Source organism: Schistocerca cancellata, chromosome 2 (genome assembly GCF_023864275.1).
Source record: "Schistocerca cancellata isolate TAMUIC-IGC-003103 chromosome 2, iqSchCanc2.1, whole genome shotgun sequence".
Lineage (NCBI taxonomy): Eukaryota > Metazoa > Arthropoda > Insecta > Orthoptera > Acrididae > Schistocerca > Schistocerca cancellata.
The window spans coordinates 843,761,099-843,784,976 of NC_064627.1; the positions used below are offsets into that span (position 1 = coordinate 843,761,099).

General features: G+C 44.6%; 1 protein-coding gene across 1 annotated transcript in view; it reads right to left on the bottom strand.

Annotated features, from left to right (window-relative positions):
* The window catches only part of LOC126162759 (sodium-independent sulfate anion transporter-like), a 174,580-nt gene that overhangs the window by 61,139 nt on the left and 89,563 nt on the right, over nucleotides 1-23,878 (bottom strand). The window contains exon 3 of the mRNA XM_049919447.1: nucleotides 1,628-1,854. Within this exon, the coding sequence (XP_049775404.1) occupies nucleotides 1,628-1,854 (227 nt within the window). The remainder of the gene's footprint in view (nucleotides 1-1,627; nucleotides 1,855-23,878) is intronic.

Consider the following 23,878-nt stretch of genomic DNA (forward strand, 5'->3'; position numbering starts at 1 on the left):
GGATCCATGCAAGCGCAGGGGCATAGTACTGCTCCTATAGCATAATACTGCTCCCACCAGCCTGCATTCGTGAAGCTCTACAAGTTTCCAGCCGCCGTTCACCTAGATGACGGCGTTTGTGGAAGCGATCATCGACCTAGTGTGGCAAAAGAGCCGACACGTTTCCATAGACCGACGATCGAATCCCTATAGACCCGTGCCCACCGCAATCTAAACTGATGATGTCGTTGGGTCAACAAGTGAACACATAAGGGTGGTCTGCTGCGGAGCTCCATGCTCAACAATGTACGATGAACAGTGTGATTCGAAACACTTGTGCGTCCACCAGCATTGTGCTCTGTCGCCAGAGATGCCACAGATCAGCATGTATCCTGTTTTACAGAGCAGACAAGCCTCCGAACGCAAAATTTTCTGAATAGTCGTGGACGTCCAACCACTTAGCGCCTAGTGGTAGTTTCACTGTCCATCTAGCTCTTTCTATAGATGCTCACAACAGTAGCACGTGAATATTCGACCAGTTTCGCCGTTTTAGAGACACTCGCTCACAAGTTCTTCTTAATAATAATCTGCCCTTTGTCAATGGACTTCCTTATTTGGAGCACATATCTTCGCTAGGGTGATCCCCAGTCCGTGCCTGTTCCGCTTACATACTTTTGCTACCGCTTCTTGTGCCTGCAACTTCCCCAGGCGGCATCCAACGTCGCGGTGGGCAGTGGTCATTATCTTTTGGCTTATCAGTGTATAGGCAGTCGTTTTTCCCTCGCCTTATTTGCAAGTGGTTCAGGAAAGGAAATGACTAACAGCTGTGCAGAGTACCCTCCGCCACGCTCCGTACGTGTATATATGTACATGTAAATGTAGCTCTAGATGATGCTTCCAGAGAAGACTTCTTTACTGCAGAAACGTCCTTATGTTCGGGGTTAAGATATGCTTAAGGATACCGCAACGAAAATAACTCTTTTCCAGTCAGTCTTCCGAATTTTAATTTCCTTGGTCCACTCAAGGAGACTTTACGTGGAAACAGTTCAGCAACAAGGAGACATCCAAGAATTTGTGGGAAAGTAGCTCAGGCAACAAGACAAAAACTTCGTTGCATCAGGTATACGAAAATGCGGTTCGTCGTTGGGAGCAGAGTATCAATATTGGGAATTATGTAGAGAAGTAGTAAAAGTTTCATTTTGTAAAAATAGAATATTTTTCTACATCAGTTCGTCTCTATTATTTAACATCCCTTGCACACACTCAAATTTTATCGCCTTTACTGGCTATCGCTGTTATGTGGCTTTCCCTCTGTTCCTCTTTCCTTAAAGTAACCTATTAGGCGCCGAAAGACCTGCCAAGTGAAGAAGTCTCCACGGTACAGGGATACCTGATTAGCATACACTACTACCTGTCTGATTGGGAAACGGCGAAACGCAGTGATATCGCCAGTTTTATGCGTATCACTAATCATCTACAGATCAGTCGCTGCAAGCGGAACGTTTCCTGAGCAACCAAAAGGCAGGCTTCTTCAACCAAGGCCTCCGCCAAGCCTTTCATCGTTGAAGAAAACGTGACGTGTTGAAGGGTGAATAAGTGGACAAGGACTGATCCAGTCACCACACCTTGTCTGAGGCCCGGCGCTTACCTGTGGCGGCAAGCCGGCGACGCTGGAGTAGGCGAGCGACTGGGGGATTACGGTGAGTCCCACGGTGATGCCGGCCACCAGGTCCCCCACGGCATCCTCGGTGGAGTAGCGCGGCAACCACGACAGCACGGGCAGCCTCTTGAGGAGCGTCTTCCGCGAGAACGCCTTCCGCAGGCGGCTGCCCATCCTCTGCCGCAGGGTGCCCTCGTAGCCGCTGCGTGACGTCACTGTGCAAACAGCGCAACGGCGACGCGTTAAGGCTCTGAGAGACAGGCGGTACGACAACGGTACCACTTCACCTTTCACAGGAGTGATTTTACATTGAGGTGAAAACAGTTATGAGATAGCGGTATGCGCATATGTAGATGGCGATGGTATCGCGTACCCAAGTTATAAAAAGGCAGTGCATCGACGGAGCTGTCGTTTTTACTCAAGTGATTCACGTGACAATATTTCCGACTTGATTATGACCGCACGACGGGAATTAAGAGACTTTGAACGTGGACTGGTAGTTATAGCTAGCTTATCAAAAAATGGTTCAAATGGCTCTGAGCACTATGGGACTTAACATCTATGGTCATCAGTCCCCTAGAACTTAGAACTACTTAAACCTAACTAACCTAAGGACATCACACACATCCATGCCAGAGACAGGATTCGAACCTGCGTCCGTAGCAGTCGCGCGGCTCCGGACTGAGCGCCTAGAACCGCGAGACCACCGCTGCCGGCAGCTAGCTTATCCCTAGTCACATTATCAAAGACATTTTCCAGGCCTATAAAACACGTATATACGAAGGCTATTCGGAAAGTAAAGCCTGATCGTCGCGAAATGGAAACCACACTCAAAATCAAAACATTTTAGGCCTATTTGCAACAGTTAGCTACGCCATGCAGTTACTTCTCTTCATAGCTGATAGTCGCCGCTTTGACTTTGACATTAGTCACAGCGTGTACCAACTTACGAATACCCTTTTCATAGCCCGCATCTCGTGGTCGTGCGGTAGCGTTCTCGCTTCCCACGCCCGGGTTCCCGGGTTCGATTCCCGGCGGGGTCAGGGATTTTCTCTGCCTCGTGATGGCTGGGTGTTGTGTGCTGTCCTTAGGTTAGTTAGGTTTAAGTAGTTCTAAGTTCTAGGGGACTGATGACCATAGATGTTAAGTCCCATAGTGCTCAGAGCCATTTGAACCCTTTTCATAGAAGGCTGCCGCCTGTCCTCCGCGCCACTTCTCTACGCTGGTCTGCAGTTCGTTGTTTTTGCCAAAATGTTGTCTTCATAGCCAGCGGTTCATGTGAGCAGAGATGAACGTCAGAGAGGCCCAAGTCCAGACTTCATGGTGGGTGATCAAACACTTCCAATCGAAAACGGGCAGGAACGTCCTCATTGCCCCTGCTGTGTCCGGAAGAGAATATTGTCATGAGGAAGGAAATGCATGACAGTTCTGTTATGTGGGGTTGCATGAAATCAGGTGAAACCTCTCAGCAGGTACACGTACTTGGCGTAATACGCTATTGTTCTAGGCCTTTTTATGTGCTCAGAACCGAAAAGATCGACGTTACGCGATCGGCAGACATACAGTACATCTGTGCAAAGCTTCATTGGATTTTCGCTGTCGTTTCAGTTTCGCGACGTGTCAGATTTTACTTTCCGAATAGCTCTCATAAATCTCTTCCCTTTTCAATAAACCTCTCTCCCAAAATTCGTAAGAGTCCTATTGCACATTTTGTGCTTGTATTCCATGTAAAACCAAATTGTTCTTCCGTCAGATTCTCCTCCATTGCCTTTTCTAGTCTTTTATTAATGGTTCTTGACATAACTTTGCTTTCATATGAAATCTGGGTAATTATCCTGTGCTCACTACATTTCTAGGTTCCTTGTTTCTTTGGTATGGCAATCATTACTGTTGTCAGCAAGTCCTCTGGTCATTCACCACTGTCATATATTTGTTACATCACCTCAATATTTCTCTTATTCCTTCTTGCTTCTTGCATTTTAGTATGTCTCCTGGTGTTGTATCTGTACTACTGCTTTCCCATTTTCCACTTTAGCTATTGCACACTCTACTTATTCCATTATGATCTTGGTCCTGTCTCGGTATCATTTACACTGTTCATGGGTTCAAGTTCCATAGTTGTTGGTTTGTGATTAGTGTCAAATGGCTGTTTTAAGTAGTCTTCCCGTCTCTGTATGATGTCCTCACGATATTTATACACTATATTTCCTCTTTACTGAGAATTTCTATAGTAGCACTTTTTTTGATCCCAAGTTGTAGTCTTTACTCTGTTATACAGTAAAGCATATTTACCCTTCCTCTCCAATTCTTCAGTTGAGTCACACTCCTTTTTTTTTTGCTATTTTTTCCTAGCCTGCTCTGTTTCTCAACGCAGTTCGTTATCCAGCCTTCAGTACGTTTTTCTTGCATCTTCTTTATTTTTATATTTCAGTTTTCTTCTCTCCTCCGAAATCATTTTCTGTGTAACCCACGGCATTTTTGTCCTTTTCCCGTTTACATATCTTACGCTTTTCTGTTCTTCTTTTATGATTCTATCTTTCATCATAAGTACTTCTTTTATGATTCCTTCTTTCAACATATTCCAGTACTCGTTGGCATTATCATGGGGTTCGATGCCTCGTAATGTGTTAATAAACGATTTGCAAATACGTACACAAAATTGTGAAATACATAGAGAATATACGTCAATTACACCAATGACTAAGGTCTTTTATTCATTTGTCGTATGGCTAACATGCGAATCTTCATTATTTGCTTAAGATGAATAATATGGCTACTAAGGGTGCATGTGGCATACGAACCGCGTATTGTCGACTCAGTAACTACTCAGCGTGGCGCACCACGGCAATATTTCCTCGTTCATGGCAATAAAAGCACGACGACAGGGCTGGGCGGCTTGACCAGTCTCCTCCTGACGTCACAAAGGCACGTCGGCAACGCGTGATTCTACTCGCCTTGTTTGTCTGCATCCTGCAGTACAGTCCAGTCACTCGGGAGTGGTCCACTGCTGGTTGTAGACAAACAAGGCGCGCACGATCACGTGCTGCCGACGTCCCTCTGTGACATCACGTGGAGACCGGTCAAACTGGCCAAACCTGTAGTCGTTCTTTTATTGCCTGTTGTAAATACTAACGTTCCAACGAAATTTAGGCTGAAAACAGATTATGTTTGCTACGGTTATTATCTTAATTTATCATTGCTGGGTCCTACGGAACCTGATAATAAAAAAATAACGTAAAAACACAACAAAAATCTATTTTTAGGCTTAAATTTTGGTAGAATACTAATATTTAAACATATTTGCATTCCACAGAAATGAATAAACGTATCCTCTGGTGATGGCACTAAGGAGCTTTAATAAGTTTGGGCATTTATAAATGACAGTTGTTTGCACAATAGGTGGAACTGAATTCCTGGAATTAAGAATGATAATAAGTGATAAGACGAACGTTTGTTATTGTACAATTATTAGCCTAAGTTTTCCACCTTTGTTCATAATGATTGATGTGGATACTATTTGTATAGCGACTCAGGTTCCACCATCGTTTCACGCAACTGGTTAAAAGAAAGAATAATCAGAGCGTAAACTACATTCCTCATATGCCCACAGAAGAAACGGCCATTGTGTAGCTGACGTTTGCGGATGATGTATGACAGCTTTTTGTCTCCTAGTTCATCCGCGGAGTAACTGTGCTTGAAACAGTTTTCTATGCTCCACACAGATACCTACATGATATAGCAACATTCTACTTCGAAAGAGGTTGGCTGTGTTCCTCCGCAAACTGTGGCAAATCAACCAGGTACAGATGGTTAACGATTTTTCCTTTGTTGTCATCATCAGGAGCAGGGTGGCGACAAGAACGGTATCTAGCCACCAGCAACCAGTAACATTGTCACAACCCATATAACGAAGTCGAACCCCTAGAGATATCGGACAGCGCAAATAAGAAGAAGAAGTAGAAGAGGAAGGTAATCAAGAGCGAAGTGTGATCGTACATACATCAAATAGTCATCCAGTGCACGTCATAGTGACCAGATGCAGAAATGAAGGGGGTTGCATTTGTTACTAGAGATTATGTTGAAGTAATTAAGCTAGAGTTGAGCAAACGATACCTGCATTCGAATGGACTCGAGTTTTCCAGATGCATCGCAAAACTCGTTACAATTTCGATCCTGTTTGAACAATCGCGCGACATTTGACTCGCACCCCGCAAGTGCAAGCGATGCGCTAGAAACTACGAAACAGTCACAAGAACAACGTATAGCTCTGCTTAAAATATATCAGTTTCGTGAAACACAAAAGGAAATGGTATTAAACCCTACCATTATAGAAACACCTGTTGCATCTTAACAAGCTCGCAATAAAAATTCTCAATATTTACAGATGTATAATCATTAACGATTATTTTTAAGCAAAGTTAACAGTTGTGCAACGTCGAAATACGATAGCGCCTTTCTACCTGTCATGTCTACTTTTCGACACATCTTACTGCGCTGATTCTGAATCCAGTACAATATTTTATTTGGTTACAATAATTTACTAATTCAGTTTCAAAGCAACATTCGATCCCTAATCACACATTGGAGTAATGAGTGAAATAATTACCACCTTTTAAACGGCTTGAAAGCAAAAGGGTAGCATTCCGATGAAACAAGGAAGAAAGGTTTTCAAGACGTAAATGCCTAATAAACGAAATAAATAATATTAAACTGATAGAAATTGTGATGGCATGAATAACGGCGGCAAGACGCGTCGTGGGAAAACAGTCACGGAAATTTACAACACCAAGAAGGAGTTGGGCGACGTAAACGAAAGTTGGTAGGCGTATTTCTATACCTGAAAGATGATGTCGATTCAAATTTTGCACCACTATGAGATTGCAAATCAAATTTACTTTAAATACACGATGTAACTGTCATAAGCGTTAGTTACCTTTGAAATTGGAAGTGGTGGATTGATGTTAGCCAGGAATGCCTTTAAGGTGACAAGATTCCTCGCTGAGTTTGAACGAGGTCGTGTGACAGGGCTACGAGTAGATGGGTCTCCTTTATGCCATATTGCAGAAAGACTCGGCACGAATGTAGCCGCTGTACATGATTGCTGGCAGCGGCGGTCGCGAGAATGTACGCTCGTAAGAAGACTGGGCTCAGGACAGCCACATGGCACTACTGAGAGGGAAGACCATCGTGTTCGGTGTACGGCTCTGGCTCACCGTACTGCATGTGTAGCAGCAGTTTGAGAAGCAGTTCGTACCAAGTGATACAACGTACTGTTACAAATCGGTTATTCCAAGCACAGCTACTACCCAGACGCCCTGTAGCGCGCATTCTACCGACCTCAAACCACCACCATTTGCGCTCTTCGGTAGTGTCAAGAGAGAGCTCGTTGGAGGCCAGGGTGGAGTTGTGTTTTCTGATGAAAGATGGTTCTGTCTCGGTGCCAGTGATGGTCGTGGATGGAGGCCAGTTGGCCTGCAACCAGCCTGTCTGCGTGTTACACGCACTCGACACACACATTGAGCTATGGTCTGGGGTGTGATTTCGTATGACAGCAGGAGCACTCTCGTAGTTATCCCATGCACCCTGACTGAAAATTGTACGTCAGTTTGTACGAACTATTGCGCCGACATGCCTGAACAGCATTCCAGGGGGTGTTTTCCAACAGGATAACGCTCACCCGCTCACCGCTGTTGTAACCCAACGAGATCTGTTTCCATTGGAGCACATGTGGGACATCATCGGACGACAACTCTATCGTCATCGACAATCATCATCAACCGTCTCTGTATCAACGACGAAGTGTAACAGGCATGGAACTCCACGCGACAAACTGATATGCTGTATTTATATAAGACAATGCATGCACGTCTGCATGCTTACATTCAACATTCTGGCGATTATACCGGATATTAATGCACCAGCATTTCACATCCGCAATGGCTTATTTAGCGGTTAATTAACCTGTGATCTTGCAACATTAATCACTTAAATATTTTGCTTAGATAAATGTATTCCCGAAATTTCATAACTCTAGTTTAATTATTTTTTAGTGTTGCTATTTTTTTATTCGTCAGTGTAATACCAACAGACGTCACTAGAACGCGGTCCTAGCGGCTACTCGAGGACTGAACTGAATAGTGATTGTGATATGTTTTTATTTATTTATTAATTTCTGTTGGACCTTAGAAGCCATCATGACACTCCGTATTCCACCTTTTTTTATTTTTTATTTTTTTAAATTATAAGTCTCAGCGCATTAAAACCGTAAGAAACTTAATAAAGATAATACCAACAGAAGTCAATCGATCGCGAGGCGATCGAAAGTTCGAGCAGAACCCGAGATTTCCCGACGTGTGATGTAAACTGCTCGAACCGTTCGAATCCCAATCAGGTACAGTTCTAATTAAAGCTAGAGGTAAGGTAATACAAAAGAAACTTGCAAAATTATTTACGGAATATCTGGAGAGATCTGCAGATCGTCGAAACTGGAACAACGCTCTGATTGTTATACTTGACAAGTGAGAAGTCACGAAAATCTCTTCAGAGAATCCCATCGTTTACTCTGCTCCTTCCTATGGACCCGTGACTGGGATACACCCACACGCCATCGTCAAATACATAAACAGGGACGTATGGAACGCTAAAAAACACAGGGACTGGCGCCAGACATGCATCAGGTGCAGTGTTACAATTTGCATTAACTCTTTCAATTGCTGGAAAGCATTCCATCGACTTCAATAATACCATCCCTCTCCACCCGCTCATCCACAAAAACCACCTCTACCTGACAACATGAGCAAAGCTGACCGCTTTGAAAACATTTTTCCCGACGTCTTCACAATTCCTTGACTGCTCACTGTTCCTACAATTCATGAAAGTGCAAATACCACTCTCTCACCCTTGGCTCCCAACTTTCATTCCTCCGACAGCACATCACGGACAGAATGAAATACACCAATCACAGCACACAATATAAAGCAAGCACTAAACAGAAAACGCAACACTTAACCTAGTTATGAAAGCATTACTTATTGACACATAAAACAATGCTCCCTCTCTTTTCTACACATCCTTGCCACCATGTTACCACCCAGCAGGTTACTACCCAGAGTTGCGGAAAACTGCACAAACCACCTACTGAGACTTCCTCTTATCATCCCATCAGCCTCGCACCAGTGTTTAGTGAAGTCTTTCAGTCCGCTCTCTCAAAATGCATCCATCAACACCTTAATCAACACTACTCGCGTCCTGTTAACCAATGTGTCTCCTGTCCCAGTTTCGCCTCTGATGACCGTCTCGTGAAACAGCTGCGACGGAGTTGGCACCACATCTGCACACACAAGTCACCTAATTCCAGTAAATCCCGGGGAGGTGGCGGATGAGCTTTGACGCCACGTTCAATCACATCCCACATGTGTTCAATCTAGTTGAGATCTGGCAATTTGGGGGACCAACACATCGACTGAACTCGCCACTGTGCTTCTCGAACCACTTATTAAAATATGCCACTACTGTCGGGAAAAGTGATTGTCATGAAGGGGCGTACTTAGTCTGCAACCAGCGCACGATACTGCTTGGCCGACATGGTGCACTGCACGAGCTCCACTGGAACCATGGATGCCCACGTGAATGTTATTCGAAGCATAATGGAGCCGCCGCCAGTTTGTCCCGCGGTACAGGTGTCAAGGAGTTGTTCCCATGGAAGACGACGGATTCGCAACCTCCCATCGGCATGATGAAGAAGGCATCTGGATTCATAAGACTATGCAACGCTCTGTAGCTGCGCCAACGCCCAGTGCCAATGGTCACGTGACCTTTTCAATCGCAGTTGCCGATGTCGTGGTGTTAACATTGGCACACGCATGGGTCGTCGGCTACGGAGACCCATCGTTAGGAGTGTTTGTTGCACTGTGTGTTCAGACACACTTGTAATCTGCCCAGAATGAAAGACTGGTGTAAGTTCCACCACAGTTTGCCGCCGTCCTGGTTTACCAGTCTGACCAGCCTACGACGTCCGGCATCTGTAATGAGGGAAGGCCGTCCAACCCCACGACGTCAGCATTTGGTTTCACTTGGGCTTCGCCACGTATTGAAGACACTCAGACAGTCCTCCTCGAACACACGACACGTCGTGCAGTTTCCGAAATGCTCGTGTCGAGCCTCCAAGATATCACAATCTGCCCTCGGTCAAACCCAGATAGATCGCGCGCCTTCCCCATTCTACGCAGCACGCTCACTGATACTACATGCAGTGTGCATGTGCCTGACTAGCAGCCACTCCTCGCCAGGTGACGCTACTATCCCCTGGACGGGTTTATATCGATAGTAAGTCGATGGTCCATGCAACAAAGAACGTTAACACTTTAAATGTTAATGTAAACGCCAACAAAATTCATCTGCAGAATTTTCACCTTTTAATCGTATTTGTTTCGTGTTTGTATTTTTACAGCGGAGCGTTATGTTTGTACCGCTAGCAGCCCCTCTCACAACCCCAGCTCCCGCCCGTATGCGGCGAAGGGGCTGTAAAAGAAATAATAAAAAAGGTTAACAAACGGCGACGATAAAAAACTATAGATCTGTTTGCATACCCGTCGTTATGTGAAACGTAGTCATCATCAGTCCAAAAAGAAAGCCGTGTAGGCTGCAGATTCCTTGACTCGCGCCATCGGGTAATGGGTTTCCGGGTTCCGCTTAATAGGTCAGGAGTCCACTACACACAGGAGGCGGCTGTGTGGAAGGGACTGGTTTTTTTTTTTTTTTTTTTTTTTAGGTTAGAGGGTCTCAGGGAATCACACAAAGGGCGTCCGTCTAAAAGGGTGCAGGTAAAAAACAGTAAAGTAGCAGTAGAAACGATCGGTATTGTAGTTGTAAATTGTCGTGGCTGTGTTGAGAAAGAACCAGAGCGCCAAGTCCTAATAGAAAGCACTAAAGCTCAAATAGTTATAGTTACAGAAAGGTGGCTAAAACCGGAAATAAGCTCAGCAGAAATTTTTTCTAACAATATAACAGTGTTCAGAAAGGATAGATTAAATACAATTGGTGGTGGAGTATTTATTGCTGTCAGAAGTAGTTTGCTACAATTGGTGGTGGAGTATTTATTGATGTTAGAAGTAGTTCGCCTTGTAGTGAAATTGAAGTAGATAGTTCCTGACAATCGGACTAAACTATTAATTGGATCGCTCTACCGACCCCCCGACTTAGAAGACAAAGTTGCTGAACAGTTCAAAGAAGACCTGAGTCTCATTTCAAATAGGTACAATCATAGTCGATAGTGACTTCACCTACCCTCGATTTGCTGGAAAAATTATACGTTTAAAGCCGGTGGCAGGCGTAAAACGTCATCCGAAATTGTACTGAATGCTTTCTCAGAAAATTATTTTGAACAATTAGTTCATGAGCCCACTCGATGCGTGAATGGTTGTGAAAGCATACTTGACCTCTTAGCAACAAATAATCCTGGACAAATAGGGAGTATCATGCCTGAAGAACGCAAAATCCCAAAGATTTGCAAAGTTTTTCAGAAGTTCGAAATAAGGCGCTTGCTTCAATGTGAGCTGCTTTTAATAATTTCCACAACGAATCTCTGTCGCGGAATCTGGCAGAAAAACCGAAGAGATTCTGGTCATACATAAAGCAAACCAGTGGCACCTTCACTGCGCGATAACAGCGGTGAAGTCACTGATGACAGTGCCACTAAAGCTGAGTTATTAAACACTGTTTTCCGATACTCCTCCACCAAAGAAGACGAAGTAAATATGCCTGAATTCCAATCAAGAATAGCTGCCAAGATGAGAAACATGGAAGCAGATATCCTCGGTGTAGCAAAGCAGCTTAAATCAGTTAATAAAGGCAACGCCTCCGTTCCAGATTGTATACCACTCAGGTTCCTTTCAGAGTATGTTGATAAAATATCTCCATATTTAGCAATTATATACAACCTCTCCCTCATAGAAAGTCCGTACCTAAAGACTTCGAAATTTCTCAAGTCTCCCCAATGCTAAAAAAGAGAAATAGGAGTAATCCGGTGAATTACAGGCCCATATCACTAACGTCGATTTGCAATAGGGTTTTGGAACATCTACTGAGTTCCAACTTTACGAAGTACCTCGAAGAAAACAATTAATTGACACATAGTCAGCACGGATTCAGAAAATATACTTCTTGTGAAACACAACTAGCTCTTTATACTCATCAAGTAATGAGTGCTATCGACAGGAGATGTCAAATCGATCCCATATTTTTAGATTTCCAGAAGGTTCTCGACACCGTTCCTCACAAGCTTCTTCTAACTAAACTCCGTGCCCATGGAATATCGCCTCAGTTGTGCTACTGGATTCGTCATTTCCTGTCAGAAAGGTCACAGTTCGTAGTAATAGACGGAAAGACATAGAGTAAAACAGAAGTAATATCTGGCGTTACCCAAAGCAGTGTTATGGGCCCTCTATTCCTCCTGATCTATATCGACGAAAGAGGAGACAATCTGAGTAGCCGTCTTAGATTGTTTGTAGATGATGCTGTCATTTACCGTCTTGTAAAGTCATCAGATGACCAAAACGAATTGCAAAATGATTTAGATATCTGTATGGCGAGAAAAGTGGCATTTGACAGAGATAAAGAAAAGTATGAAGTCATTCACATGAGTATTAAATCCGCAAAATTCCGGCTACACGATGTCACACAAATCTTAAGGCTGCAAATTCAACTAAATACTTAGGGATTACAACTACAAATAATGTAAATTGGAACGATAAGTAAATGATGTTTTGGATAGAGCAAACCAAAGACTGCGATTCTTTGGTAGAACTCTTAGAATGTGCAACAGGTCTACTAAGGAGACTGCTTACGCCACGCTTGTCCGCCCTATTCTGGAGTATTGCTGTGCGGTGTGGGATCCGCATCAGGTTGGTTGGTTGGTTGGTTGGTTTGGGGAAGGAGAACAGACAGCGTGGTCATCGGTCGCATCGGATTAGGGAAGGATGGGGAAGGAAGTCGGCCGTGCCCTTTCAGAGGAACCATCCCGGCATTTGCCTGGAGTGATTTAGGGAAATCACGGAAAACCTAAATCAGGATGGCCGGACGCGGGATTGAACCGTCGTCCTTCCGAATGCGAGTCCAGTGTCTAACCACTGCGCCACCTCGCTCGGTCCGCATCAGGTGGGACTGACGGATGACACTGAAAAAGTTCAAAGAAGGATAGAAATTTGCAGAATAGAGGAGATACTGCCACAGATACGATACGTGAATTGGAGCAGCAATAATTAAATCAAAGGCATTTTTCGTAGCGACGTGATCTTATGAAATTTCAATCAACAGTTTTCTCCTCCGATTGCGAAAACATTCTGTTGACACCCAAGTGTGTACTCTTTGTAAACAAAGTAGTTTTCAAGACCAAGCTTCAGTTGTTTCTGAAATTGAAAATTTGAAATGAAAATTTGTTGCCATTTTAATTAGGTCTGTGAGACATGGACCTGCACGAAAATAAAAAAAAAAAAAACTAAGCTCTGCTTAGCGAGCAATCGTGAGATGCTCACAGGGAATTATTGAAGTCGTATGAAACAGACAGAAACATCAGAGAACAGACGGAATGGAAGACGTCGTTACGACTGTAATGAAAATAAACGGTGGATGGAACAATCAGGTGGGCTAATGAATGGTGGATGGATAGAGCAAGTTCCTTCCTGGATTCCAAGAGACAAGGACAGACCGAGATGACGACCGCTTGGAAGGTGATTGGTGACGTAGGGCAGGTATGAAAAGCATGAAGGAGTATCACTGAAGGTCGTAAGGCATGGAAAAGTCTGAAGGGGTTATTTATCTATAATTTTGTGTCAGATGGTGACCAAGATATTCATGACGACAATTATGGTGAAGTATTACAGTTTGGCCGCCATTATAAAATGTCTGTAATTTACTTGGATTGGTCCTGGCGAAATCTTTCCCGATTTATGGTTGTAACTATCCCGGTACCATTGTGGAAGCTGTAGACTAGGAACGGCCAGGAACTCTGATTGCGCGTGATTCTCATGCATGAGTGTGAATCTCTCTCGACCGAGTGTGTATTTATCCTCTACCACGCCTTGTATCTGAGCTGGAAGAGGGGAAGTGGGGGATGCGGCAAAAGGGCTGCATGTGCCATGTGGGTTGTTTCATATTTCTCAACGACACAGACCACAAACAAAATAAATTTTTAGTATTGTTTAATTACTTTTGGGGCACAGAAGACATAATAAAATTCTTATCTGGTATCAAATTGTCAGCATACGGATAGACACAAGTAGTTTCCGATATTTTCGCCACTCAAGTAGCCACGTAACCATTATTTATATAATTTCATAATCAAAAAAGCGTTTTAAGAGCGTATGTTGACTGAAACATTGATATCACGTTCGAAGCCTCATTATGGCGACGTGGAAACTCTCCCCGACGGAAACAACGTAGACCTCATGGATATTGTAACAGAAAAGAATTTGTCATTTAATCGAAAATTACATCGCGTATCGAACAGTTCTATTTGCGGATGCATAGGGGCTCTCTTTTAACTGAAATGGCAAACTGTCTCGAAACCAGTTCAAAAAAATTATAAGATTGACTGTGTTCTCAAACGTCTAGAAAGCTATTACTGATATTCTTTGAACACCACAGTGGATGGTTCAAATTTAGCGTTTTGTTTAAAGCCAGTGACATCGGGGGAGTGGACAGTGTTCCTCGTCAGAAGTTTTTCTTTCCATAATGCGATTTTTCTTTTAAACACGTCCACTTTCACCATAAAATAAGAAATAACTTGCTTCTCACCTTGCAATGTCTGAGGACAATCTGCATTCAACTCTGTTTAAAATGTAAGGTCTGAAATCGAATCCAAATCTTATAAATTTCGTTCTGGCTTTCCTTTTTCCTTCAGAAATTCAGCAATAGGGGGGCTTAAATCTAAAACTTCTGACTTCTGACTTCACCAACATACTTTGCAGTAATATACACTGAAGAGCCAAAGAAACTGGTACATCTGCCTAATATCATGTAGCGCCCTCGCGAGCAAGCAGAAGTGCCGCAGCATTACGTGTCATGCACTCGACTAATGTCTGAAATAGTGCTGGAGGAAAATGACACCATGAATCTAGCAGGGCTGTCCATAAACCAGTAAGAGTACGAGGGGGTGGAGATCTTTTCTGAACAGAACGTTGCAAAGCATTCCAGATGTGCTCAATAATTTTCATGGCTGGGGAGTTTGGTGGCCATCGGAAGTGTTTAAACTCAGAAGAGTGTTCCTGGAGCGTTTCTGTAGCAATTCTGGACGTGCGGGGTGTCGCATTGTCCTGATGTCGCAAATCCGTCTGAATGCACAATGAACATGAATGGATGCAAGGTGATTACGTACGTGTCACCTGTCAGAGTCGTATCTGGACATATCAGGGGTCCCATATCTCTCCAACTGCACACGCCGCACACCAATACATAGCCTCCACCAGCTTTAACAGTCTCATGCTGACATGCGGGGTCCATGGATTCATGATGTTGTCTCCATACCTGTACACGTCCATTCGCTCGATACAATTTGAAACGAGACTCGTCCCACCGGGAGACATGTTTCCAGTCATCAACAGTCCAGTGTCGGTACACGAGTGGGCCTTTGGCTTCGAAAGTCCATATGTTTCGTTGAATGAGTCACACGCTGACACTCGTTGATGGCTCAGCATTGAAATTTGCAATAATTTGCTGAAGGGTTTCACTTCTGGCACGTTAAACGATTCTCTTCCGTCAGCATGGTCTAGGGCGCCTTGCCATGGTTTGCACGTCTCCAACTCCCTCTCCCCCCCTCGCCACCCCCCCCCCCCCCACGGATGTTCGAGTCCTCCACCGGGCAAGGGTGTGTGTTTTATCCCTAGAGTATGTTGGTTTAAGTTACGTTAAGTAGTGTGTAAGCCTATGGACGAATGAACTCAGCAGTTTGGTCCCATAGGAACTTACCTCAAATTTCCAAACTTTCTCTTCCGTCGTTGGTCCCGTTCTTGCAGGATCTTTTTCCGGCGGCAGCGAGGTGGGAGATTTGATGTTTTACCGGATGCCTGACATTCATGGTACACTCGTGAAATGGTCGTACGGGAAAATTCCCACTTCAGCGCTACCTCGGAGGCTCTGTGTCCCATCGCTCGTGCGCCGACTATAAAACCACGTTCAAACTCACTTGAATCTTGATAACCTGCCATTATAGCCTGCCATTATGGCAGCAGTAAGCGATCTAACAACTGCGCCAGATACTTATCTTATATAGGCATTGGCAACGACAGCGCCGTATTTTGCCTGCTTACGTCTGTTTACTTGAATACACTCGCCTGTATCAGTTTCTTTGGCTCTTCACTGTATAACGTCTCCCTACTCTTTGTTGCGATGGTGTGCTGCTACATAAAAGATACTGAGAGTTCTCATCCTTCTCCTCTGTGACTCCCTTTCATTTTTAAAGATTTTTTTCGTTTTGAGGGATTATTTTTTTTCTTTTTAAAGGATTGCGGTGATAGATCGCTGGATTGCCTTTTCTAACGCAAAGAGCCCCTGGACCTGTAAACTTTCTTTATACCACGAACAAATAGCGAAACATAAACTGTACGTACACCACGATTCTGCCATAGTGAACAAAAATCGTGCCGACCAAACAAACCGTACCAAAAGCTGAAAGATGGTGCCTCATTGCACTGCAAAATGAAATGTCGTGCTGTAGCTAGAAGGACGAAATGAAGACAACATCACCGAGTACTGCTGAGACAGGCCGAGCCACGCACCGCTGGCGGGCAGCACATTGTGCACGCTTGAAGTCTTGCACGCCGTGGCCGACCCTTTTGCAGGCAATGGGCAACATATTTGAGTATTTAATCTGAAATTATGAGCACTACGCTGCTAGACGAACTGGCAAGCAACGTCGATTTAGATCAGCTTATGTCTCTCCACATGTGACGTTCGTGATACGCGTTCCAATGTAGTAATTCTTTCTGTGTGTGTGTGACTGCAGCATGATACAAGATAAAAACTGGTTCTGCGGGTGCTGTTGCAGGCGGCTCGCGACTCTCCAGTGAGCAGTGCGTGGAGTGTCAGCCGGCTTTCCGGACCTGCGGTAAGCGTGTTGGCAGCCACGCCAGCCCCTGTGTTGTGTCTGCTGGCGGCAGGAGCAGCCAGAACCGCCGACCTCCTTCCGCCGGCACCGTCTGGCCGGCTCGAGAGCCGCGGCTCGCTGCCTGTCATATCCAGGCCCGCATTCTGCGAGTGCTGCGCACCGCTTCGGAATGTGAGCCGTGCGTCGCGTGCTGCCTGCTGACTGCTGATGGCCGATAGTTGGCTGACACGCGTCAGAACTTACCGGACGCTAAGCCAGCCAGCTGGCGGGGGTTCCCCACAGAAAGCAGCCGCTTCGAGTCAGCCAAATGAAAAACGGACAGTTCACCAGATAGCGTCTTATTAAAAGATTTTATTTATTTATTTATACGTGTGCAGAACACAACATATTATGCATAATATACACAGGGTGTTACAAAAAGGTACGGCCAAACTTTCCGGAAACATTCCTCACACACAAAGAAAGAAAATATGTTATGTGGACATGTGTCCGGAAACGCTTACTTTCCATGTTAGAGCTCATTTTATTACTTCTCTTCAAATCACATTAATCATGGAATGGAAACACACAGCAACAGAACGTACCAGCGTGACTTCAAACACTTTGTTACAGGAAATGTTCAAAATGTCCTCCGTTAGCGAGGATACATGCATCCACCCTCCGTCGCATGGAATCCCTGATGCGCTGATGCAGCCCTGGAGAATGGCGTATTGTATCACAGCCGCCCACAATACGAGCACGAAGAGTCTTTACATTTGGTACCGGGGTTGCGTAGACAAGAGCTTTCAAATGCCCCCATAAATGAAAGTCAAGAGGGTTGAGGTCAGGAGAGCGTGGAGGCCATGGAATTGGTCCGCCTCTACCAATCCATCGGTCACCGAATCTGTTGTTGAGAAGCGTACGAACACTTCGACTGAAATGTGCAGGAGCTCCATCGTACATGAACCACATGTTGTGTCGTACTTGTAAAGGCACATGTTCTAGCAGCACAGGTAGAGTATCCCGTATGAAATCATGATAACGTGCTCCATTGAGCGTAGGTGGAAGAAACTAAAATGAGCTCTAACATGGAAATTAAGCGTTTCCGGACACATGTCCACATAACATCTTTTCTTTATTTGTGTGTGAGGAACGTTTCCTGAAAGTTTGGCCGGACCTTTTTGTAACACCCTGTACACATCAAAAAAAGTTTTGCATCACCTCGGTTGCGAGAGATCCGGAACCTGTACAGAAAACTGGAACAGAGATCAACATAAACATCATTTCCGCCCTTTTTATTGCTCATGAAAACCACACATTGCATGTTGTACCACTATACGGTGAGACCTTCAGAGGTGGTGGTCCAAACTGCTATACACACCGGTACATCTAATACCCCGTGGCACGTCCTCTTGCATTAATGCATGCCTGTATTCGTCGTGGCATACTATTCACAAGTTCATCAAGGCACTGTTGGTCCAGATTGTCCCACTCCTCAACGGCGATTCGGAATAGATCCCTCAGAGTGGTTGGTGGGTCACGTCGTACATAAACAGCACTTTTCAATCTATTCCAGGCATGTTCGATAGGATTCATGTCTGGAGAACATGCTGGCCACTCTAGTCGAGCGATGTCGTTATCCTGAAGGAAGTCATTCACAAGATATACACGATGGGGGCACGAATTGTCGTCCATGAAGACGAATGCCTTGCCAATATGCTGCCGATATGGCTGCAATATCTGCCGGAGGATGGCATTCACGTATCTTACAGCCGTTACGGCGCCTTCCATGGCCACCAGAGACGTACGTCAGTCCCACATAATGCCATCCACAATCAGCAGGGAACCTCCACCTTGCTGCACTCGCTGGACAGTGTGTCTAAGGCGTTCAGCCTGTCCGGGTAGGCTCCAAACACGTCTCCGGCGATTGTCCGGTTGAAGGTATATGCGACACTCATCGGTGAAGAGAACGTGATGCCAATCCTGAGCGGTCCATTTGGCATGTTGATGAGCCAACCTGTACCGGACTGCATGGTGTCGTGGTTGCAAAGATGGACCTCGCCACAGACTCGGGAGTGAAGTAGCGCAACGTACGGCCGGTTGTGCACAGTTTGAGTCGTAACACGACGTCCTGTGGCTGCACGCAAAACATTATTTAAAATGGTGGCGTTGCTGTCAGGGTTCCTCCGAGCCATAGTCTGTAGCTAGAGGTCATCCCACTGCAGCAGAAGCTCTTGGGCAGCCTGAGCGAGGCATGTCATCGACAGTTCCTGTCTCTCTGTATTTCGTACATGACCGAACAACATCGTTTTGGTTCAATCCAAGACGCCCTTGTTGAGAGCCCTTCCTGGCACAAAGTAACAATGTGGACGCGATCGAAACCGTCTAGGCGTGGTTGAACTGCAACAACACGAGCCGTATACCTTCTTCCTGGTGGAGTGGGTTTAGTGACATCTCTAAACGGTCAAAGGGACTGTGTCCGTGATGCAATATCCACAGTCAACGTCTATCTTCAGGAGTTCTGGGAACCGAGGTGACGCAAAACATATATATGATTACGAAGTATATGTGCACATTTATATTCCACGTGCTGCCCAGAATTCCGCTGCACGGACTGCCTTATCATTGGCGGCAACCAGATCGTTTATGGACACCGGTTTTCATAATTTCCTGCTGTTGAGTAGTTGCTGGTGATCTTGAGGTCCATCGCACTCACACAGTTCGTCCCCTGAGATGTATCCTCTCTTCTGTGTGTTCACCTTACACTGAGATACTCCAGTTCTCAGTGTATTGAGGATCTTCCATGTCTCGTATGTGAGGTGATGTCCTGCAGCGAGTTCTTCTTAGGGTTGTCCCAATATTTCTTTGATGATGAGCTATGCAAAAGTTGTATGCTATGGTTTGCAGGTATTGTCTGAATGGTTGCGTTGTCTGAAGAAAACTTTTTTCGATTTAAGTCTTGGTGGTTGATGTTCTCTTCCAAACATTGGGTGTCTTTGGTACGTCTTCTGCTTCTTTCTTTCTATTTCAGTTGCCGTTCTCCTTCGAATGTCTGGAGGTGCTATTCCCATGAGGTGGCAGATTTTGTTAACAGGGGTTGTCCGCAAGCAGCTGGTTACAATTCGTCCTGTTTCATTTAGGGCAATATTTACCTGTTTGCCATGGCTGGAGTTCTGTCATACAGGTGCATATTTAGCAGCGGAGAAGCACAAAGAAAGGGCAGATGTGTGGAGGAGTTGTGGATGTGCTCCCCAGTTGTTGCCGGTCAGCTTCTTAATAATGTTATTCCTAGCACAGACGTTCATTTTTGTATTTGTGCAGTAGTCTTTGAAGGTGACAGAACGGTCCAGCTTTACTCCGTGGTATTTTGGGGTGTCACAGTGGGTTAACTGTTGACCTCGCCAGGTTATTCTCTTTCCTCCGTGCCTCTCTGTTCCGTAAGTGGAACGTACACACTTTGAAGGCTTTGACTTCCGGTAGTTGCTATCACAATAGTCAGATGGTGCCTTAAACCTGTAGTGTGTTTTCCTCCTACCTCCTCAAAAGTTCTACCTTGCACAGCAAGTGCTGTCTCATCTGCGTAAATGAACGATATTATAAGATTAATGGTGGTCATCTAGAGCACAGGGTTTGGACAGAAATATGGAACCACCAAAAATACGACACATTACCGTGACTAGTACGGTGTAGGAAACCCGTTGGTATTCAAAACTGGTTCGAATCGTCTCGCAATGAGTAAATCCAGGCCCTATATGGTTTTCCAGAGAATTTTATACCATTCTTTCTACAAAACAGTGGTAAGTATAGGTAACGATGCTAGAGGTGCATACCAATCACGCATCCTTCTCTCCAAACTAGACAACAGAGGTTCAGTAATAACGATATCTGCTGACTGTGGTGGCCTGGCGAAAAGCGACAATTCATCCTCGTGTTCACAAGACCAGTACCGGACCATGTAAGCTGCGTTAACAGGGCCCCGTCATCTTGGAACAGAGCATCACAATTGGAAAAAAAACAGTATACCACGAGATGGACCTGATCAGCCAAAATAGTCACATAATCCTTGGCAGTAATGCGGCCTTGCAGAGTAGCAATGGGCCTATGGTATACCACGGTACGGCTGCCCAAATCATCACCGAACCCCCGCCACGTTTCATTCACGGGACACCAGATTGACCAGAAGTTGGAAACAGTGTACAAGGAGTCTCATCCGACCAAATACTTTTCTTCCATTGCTCTATAGTCCAGGTTTTATGGTTTCGGCAAAACATTCCCCTGTTATGGGGATTTGCACAACTGATGAGTGGTTTTGGAATATTCTAGCTAGCCGTGCAATTCCCTGCTTATGGAGCTCCGTGTTGTTTTGGTGCTGACAGGGTTCGCGAGAGCGACATTCTGTTCTGCAGCGACTCTTACAGCTGACTTCCTCTTATTTTTCGTCACAATTCTCTCCAATCATCGTCTGTCAGTATCACTCATCACACACTTACGTCCGCATTCTGTTCTGTTTGGTTAAATATGGAACTAACGGAATTGTATGGAATACCTTCCGCAAGTCGTTAACCTAGTCTCTGTTGTCTACTTCCCTCTGGATCTTGTAAGGGGTCCGTAGGCCCTTACTATAAGTTTGCACTCGGCACAGGTCGATAGGGCAAACAATCGATTGTGTCGTGTTGCGAGAGCGAGGGTGAAGTTGAGGGAGTCCCATGTTGCGGGCCGAGCTGTGTGGAGGCCAGTTGTTGTAATGCAAGGCTCTACCGACAAAGGGAGTGGCCATCGCCGCGGTTTAACCCTTTTGTGCTAGAATAATACTGGGAAAGTGAAGAAGTATAATTACGAGAGTGATCAGTGATATTTCTAGTGCCGATATTTTGGTTTCGCGTCTACCGCGCCGGCATCATTTTGGATTGCAGTGTTGGATTGCAGTGATTGGATTAGCGTGTGACGATAATGAATAACGAAGAAGCCTGTGCTGAGATTAGCCGTAATTAGATATGTATGACGAAGGCAGTGGCTGTCTCCTTCTTTTTGTGTTTTTGAGACGAATATAGGTTCTTGATTAGTGAAGCTGTGTTGGTGTTCTTCTTGTTACCAGACATTTCATTATTACAGCATTTGAGAAGGACAAACTGGAAAGTAACAACTCCGTAGCAGTCAATTACGATTGCCAGTTCCATTAGGTACACGGTCACATTAATAATAATTATTGGGCTGCTATTCAGATCAGATCAGGTCGGCTAAAAATATTAAATCGGAGGTGTTACAATCTGTAGGACGAGCAGATGGAGCTAAGTTTTATAAGGTATCTTTTTGCGGAGTCAATATTTATTTCTACAGAAGACAGGTTCGTTCGCGAAAAATCTCATGCTACGTAAACATGAAACATTCTGCAGCAGACGTCAGCAATATGCATCTATAATTGTTCGAATAGACCCACTACCCTTCTTCAGAACGGAAATAACCTGCTGGATTCCTCCAGTAGCTTGGTACTCTTCGTTGCTCCAGGCACCTACGGTAACTACTGATAGAAGAGAGTAAGGTCTTCCACATATAGCTTACGCAATTCTGAAGGTATGTTAAAGTGTCGAGTTTGCTTTCCTCTGCTCAGTGATTTTCTTTTCCGTGATCGTTTGCCTCATCCTTCGAATACATTGTCATCTTTTGTCTGAATTGACAGATATCGCAGGTGGTGGTGGATGACGTAAGCCAGAATATTGTAAACGAGTGCTGACAGAAACTTTTGCCCACATTTTCTCATTTATTTTCATTCATTTTATTGTTGTTGGAAACAGGGGACACATAAAGTTGTGCGTGTTACGTTATGTGCAGTGCCACATTCCCACGAAACTTTCTTCGAGTATCCACACAGAAAACGGTACTACAAAAAGCTGAAGGTTTCTGGTTCTTCCGTTGATGTCAACTATGCAGTTTATTATTTTTTTCGTCATTTCCAGGCACGAAAAATCCTACAAGAAATTCATTGCCCGTAAACTATTCGAAAGGATCGGCTTAATTTAACTAATAACTCAACCGCATTTGATCCAAAACAGTATGATGAAATATGAGCATCAAGTGAAGGCCCTTAAAGCCCACAAAGAGGAAAAGGTAACGGATATGTATGTATATCGTATATTTCATCGTTTGAAATAAGTAGTACCTGAATAGAATAATGGCTGTAGGAAAAGTTACTTCCTGATAGCTAGGCTGCGCCTCGAAATCCTGAATTAACTTTCATGAAGTGAATGTGAAATGCCAATCAAGTGGATGGGCAAATTATTCTGTTGCCTCGCTTGGTCCTTCTCAGCATGAGAAGCATAGTGTACCGTGCACAGGTCATCCTCTCTAGACGAACCATCAAAAACAGCTACAATATAAAGGCGCTATAGTACAAGTATCATACACAGACAATTAATTGCACTTAACACGCAACAATCGCAATGCGTCATAAACGGCCATAAATGAAAGTCATAGGAGAAAAGTCTTACAACGCGTGCTGAATGACTCTTCTCAAGCCGTTAGACGTCATATGAACCGTCAGGAATGATTTGATTCACGTGAACAAGGCCAGGTCCCTTACTCAGAATATTGCTCTATCGTTGTTATCTTGTTACAAGCCGTCTACGCTGAATAGTGTTTTGGCTTGGAAACTTTCGTTTCCGGCTGAAGCTATTCTGATGCTGACGGCTTACACTGAGGCTTTCTTCCGGTGCACCATTACACACAAATGTGACAAATGGGTAGGGGGTGGTGTATTGTTACAAGATGCAGCCTCTACCGCACACGATCAGCAGGGTTGCGGAGTACAACTGTAGGCTTAGTGCTGTCAAAATTTCTACAAACAGGTGGTAGCAGACAATTCTGTCTGTTCAGTTACAAGTCCAGAAATCATTATCTTCCAGGTCAAGCAACTAATAAGCAGTTATATACAAGAAAAATAGGCTTATAAAGCGAACCTAGACCGCACAATAATAATAAAGCTTGTGAAATAAGGCTAAAACAGTGTTTCATTTCGGTAAAGCAGCGTACAATGTTTTGCCAACAACCTACAGCTGAATCAATTAAACGTAATAATTTAATGCTACAGTGTGAAGAGGTAGTTGTAGACAGATTCTGTGTTGATTCAGTGGAGATATAAGACGGCATTAGCTGAGATAGTTGAA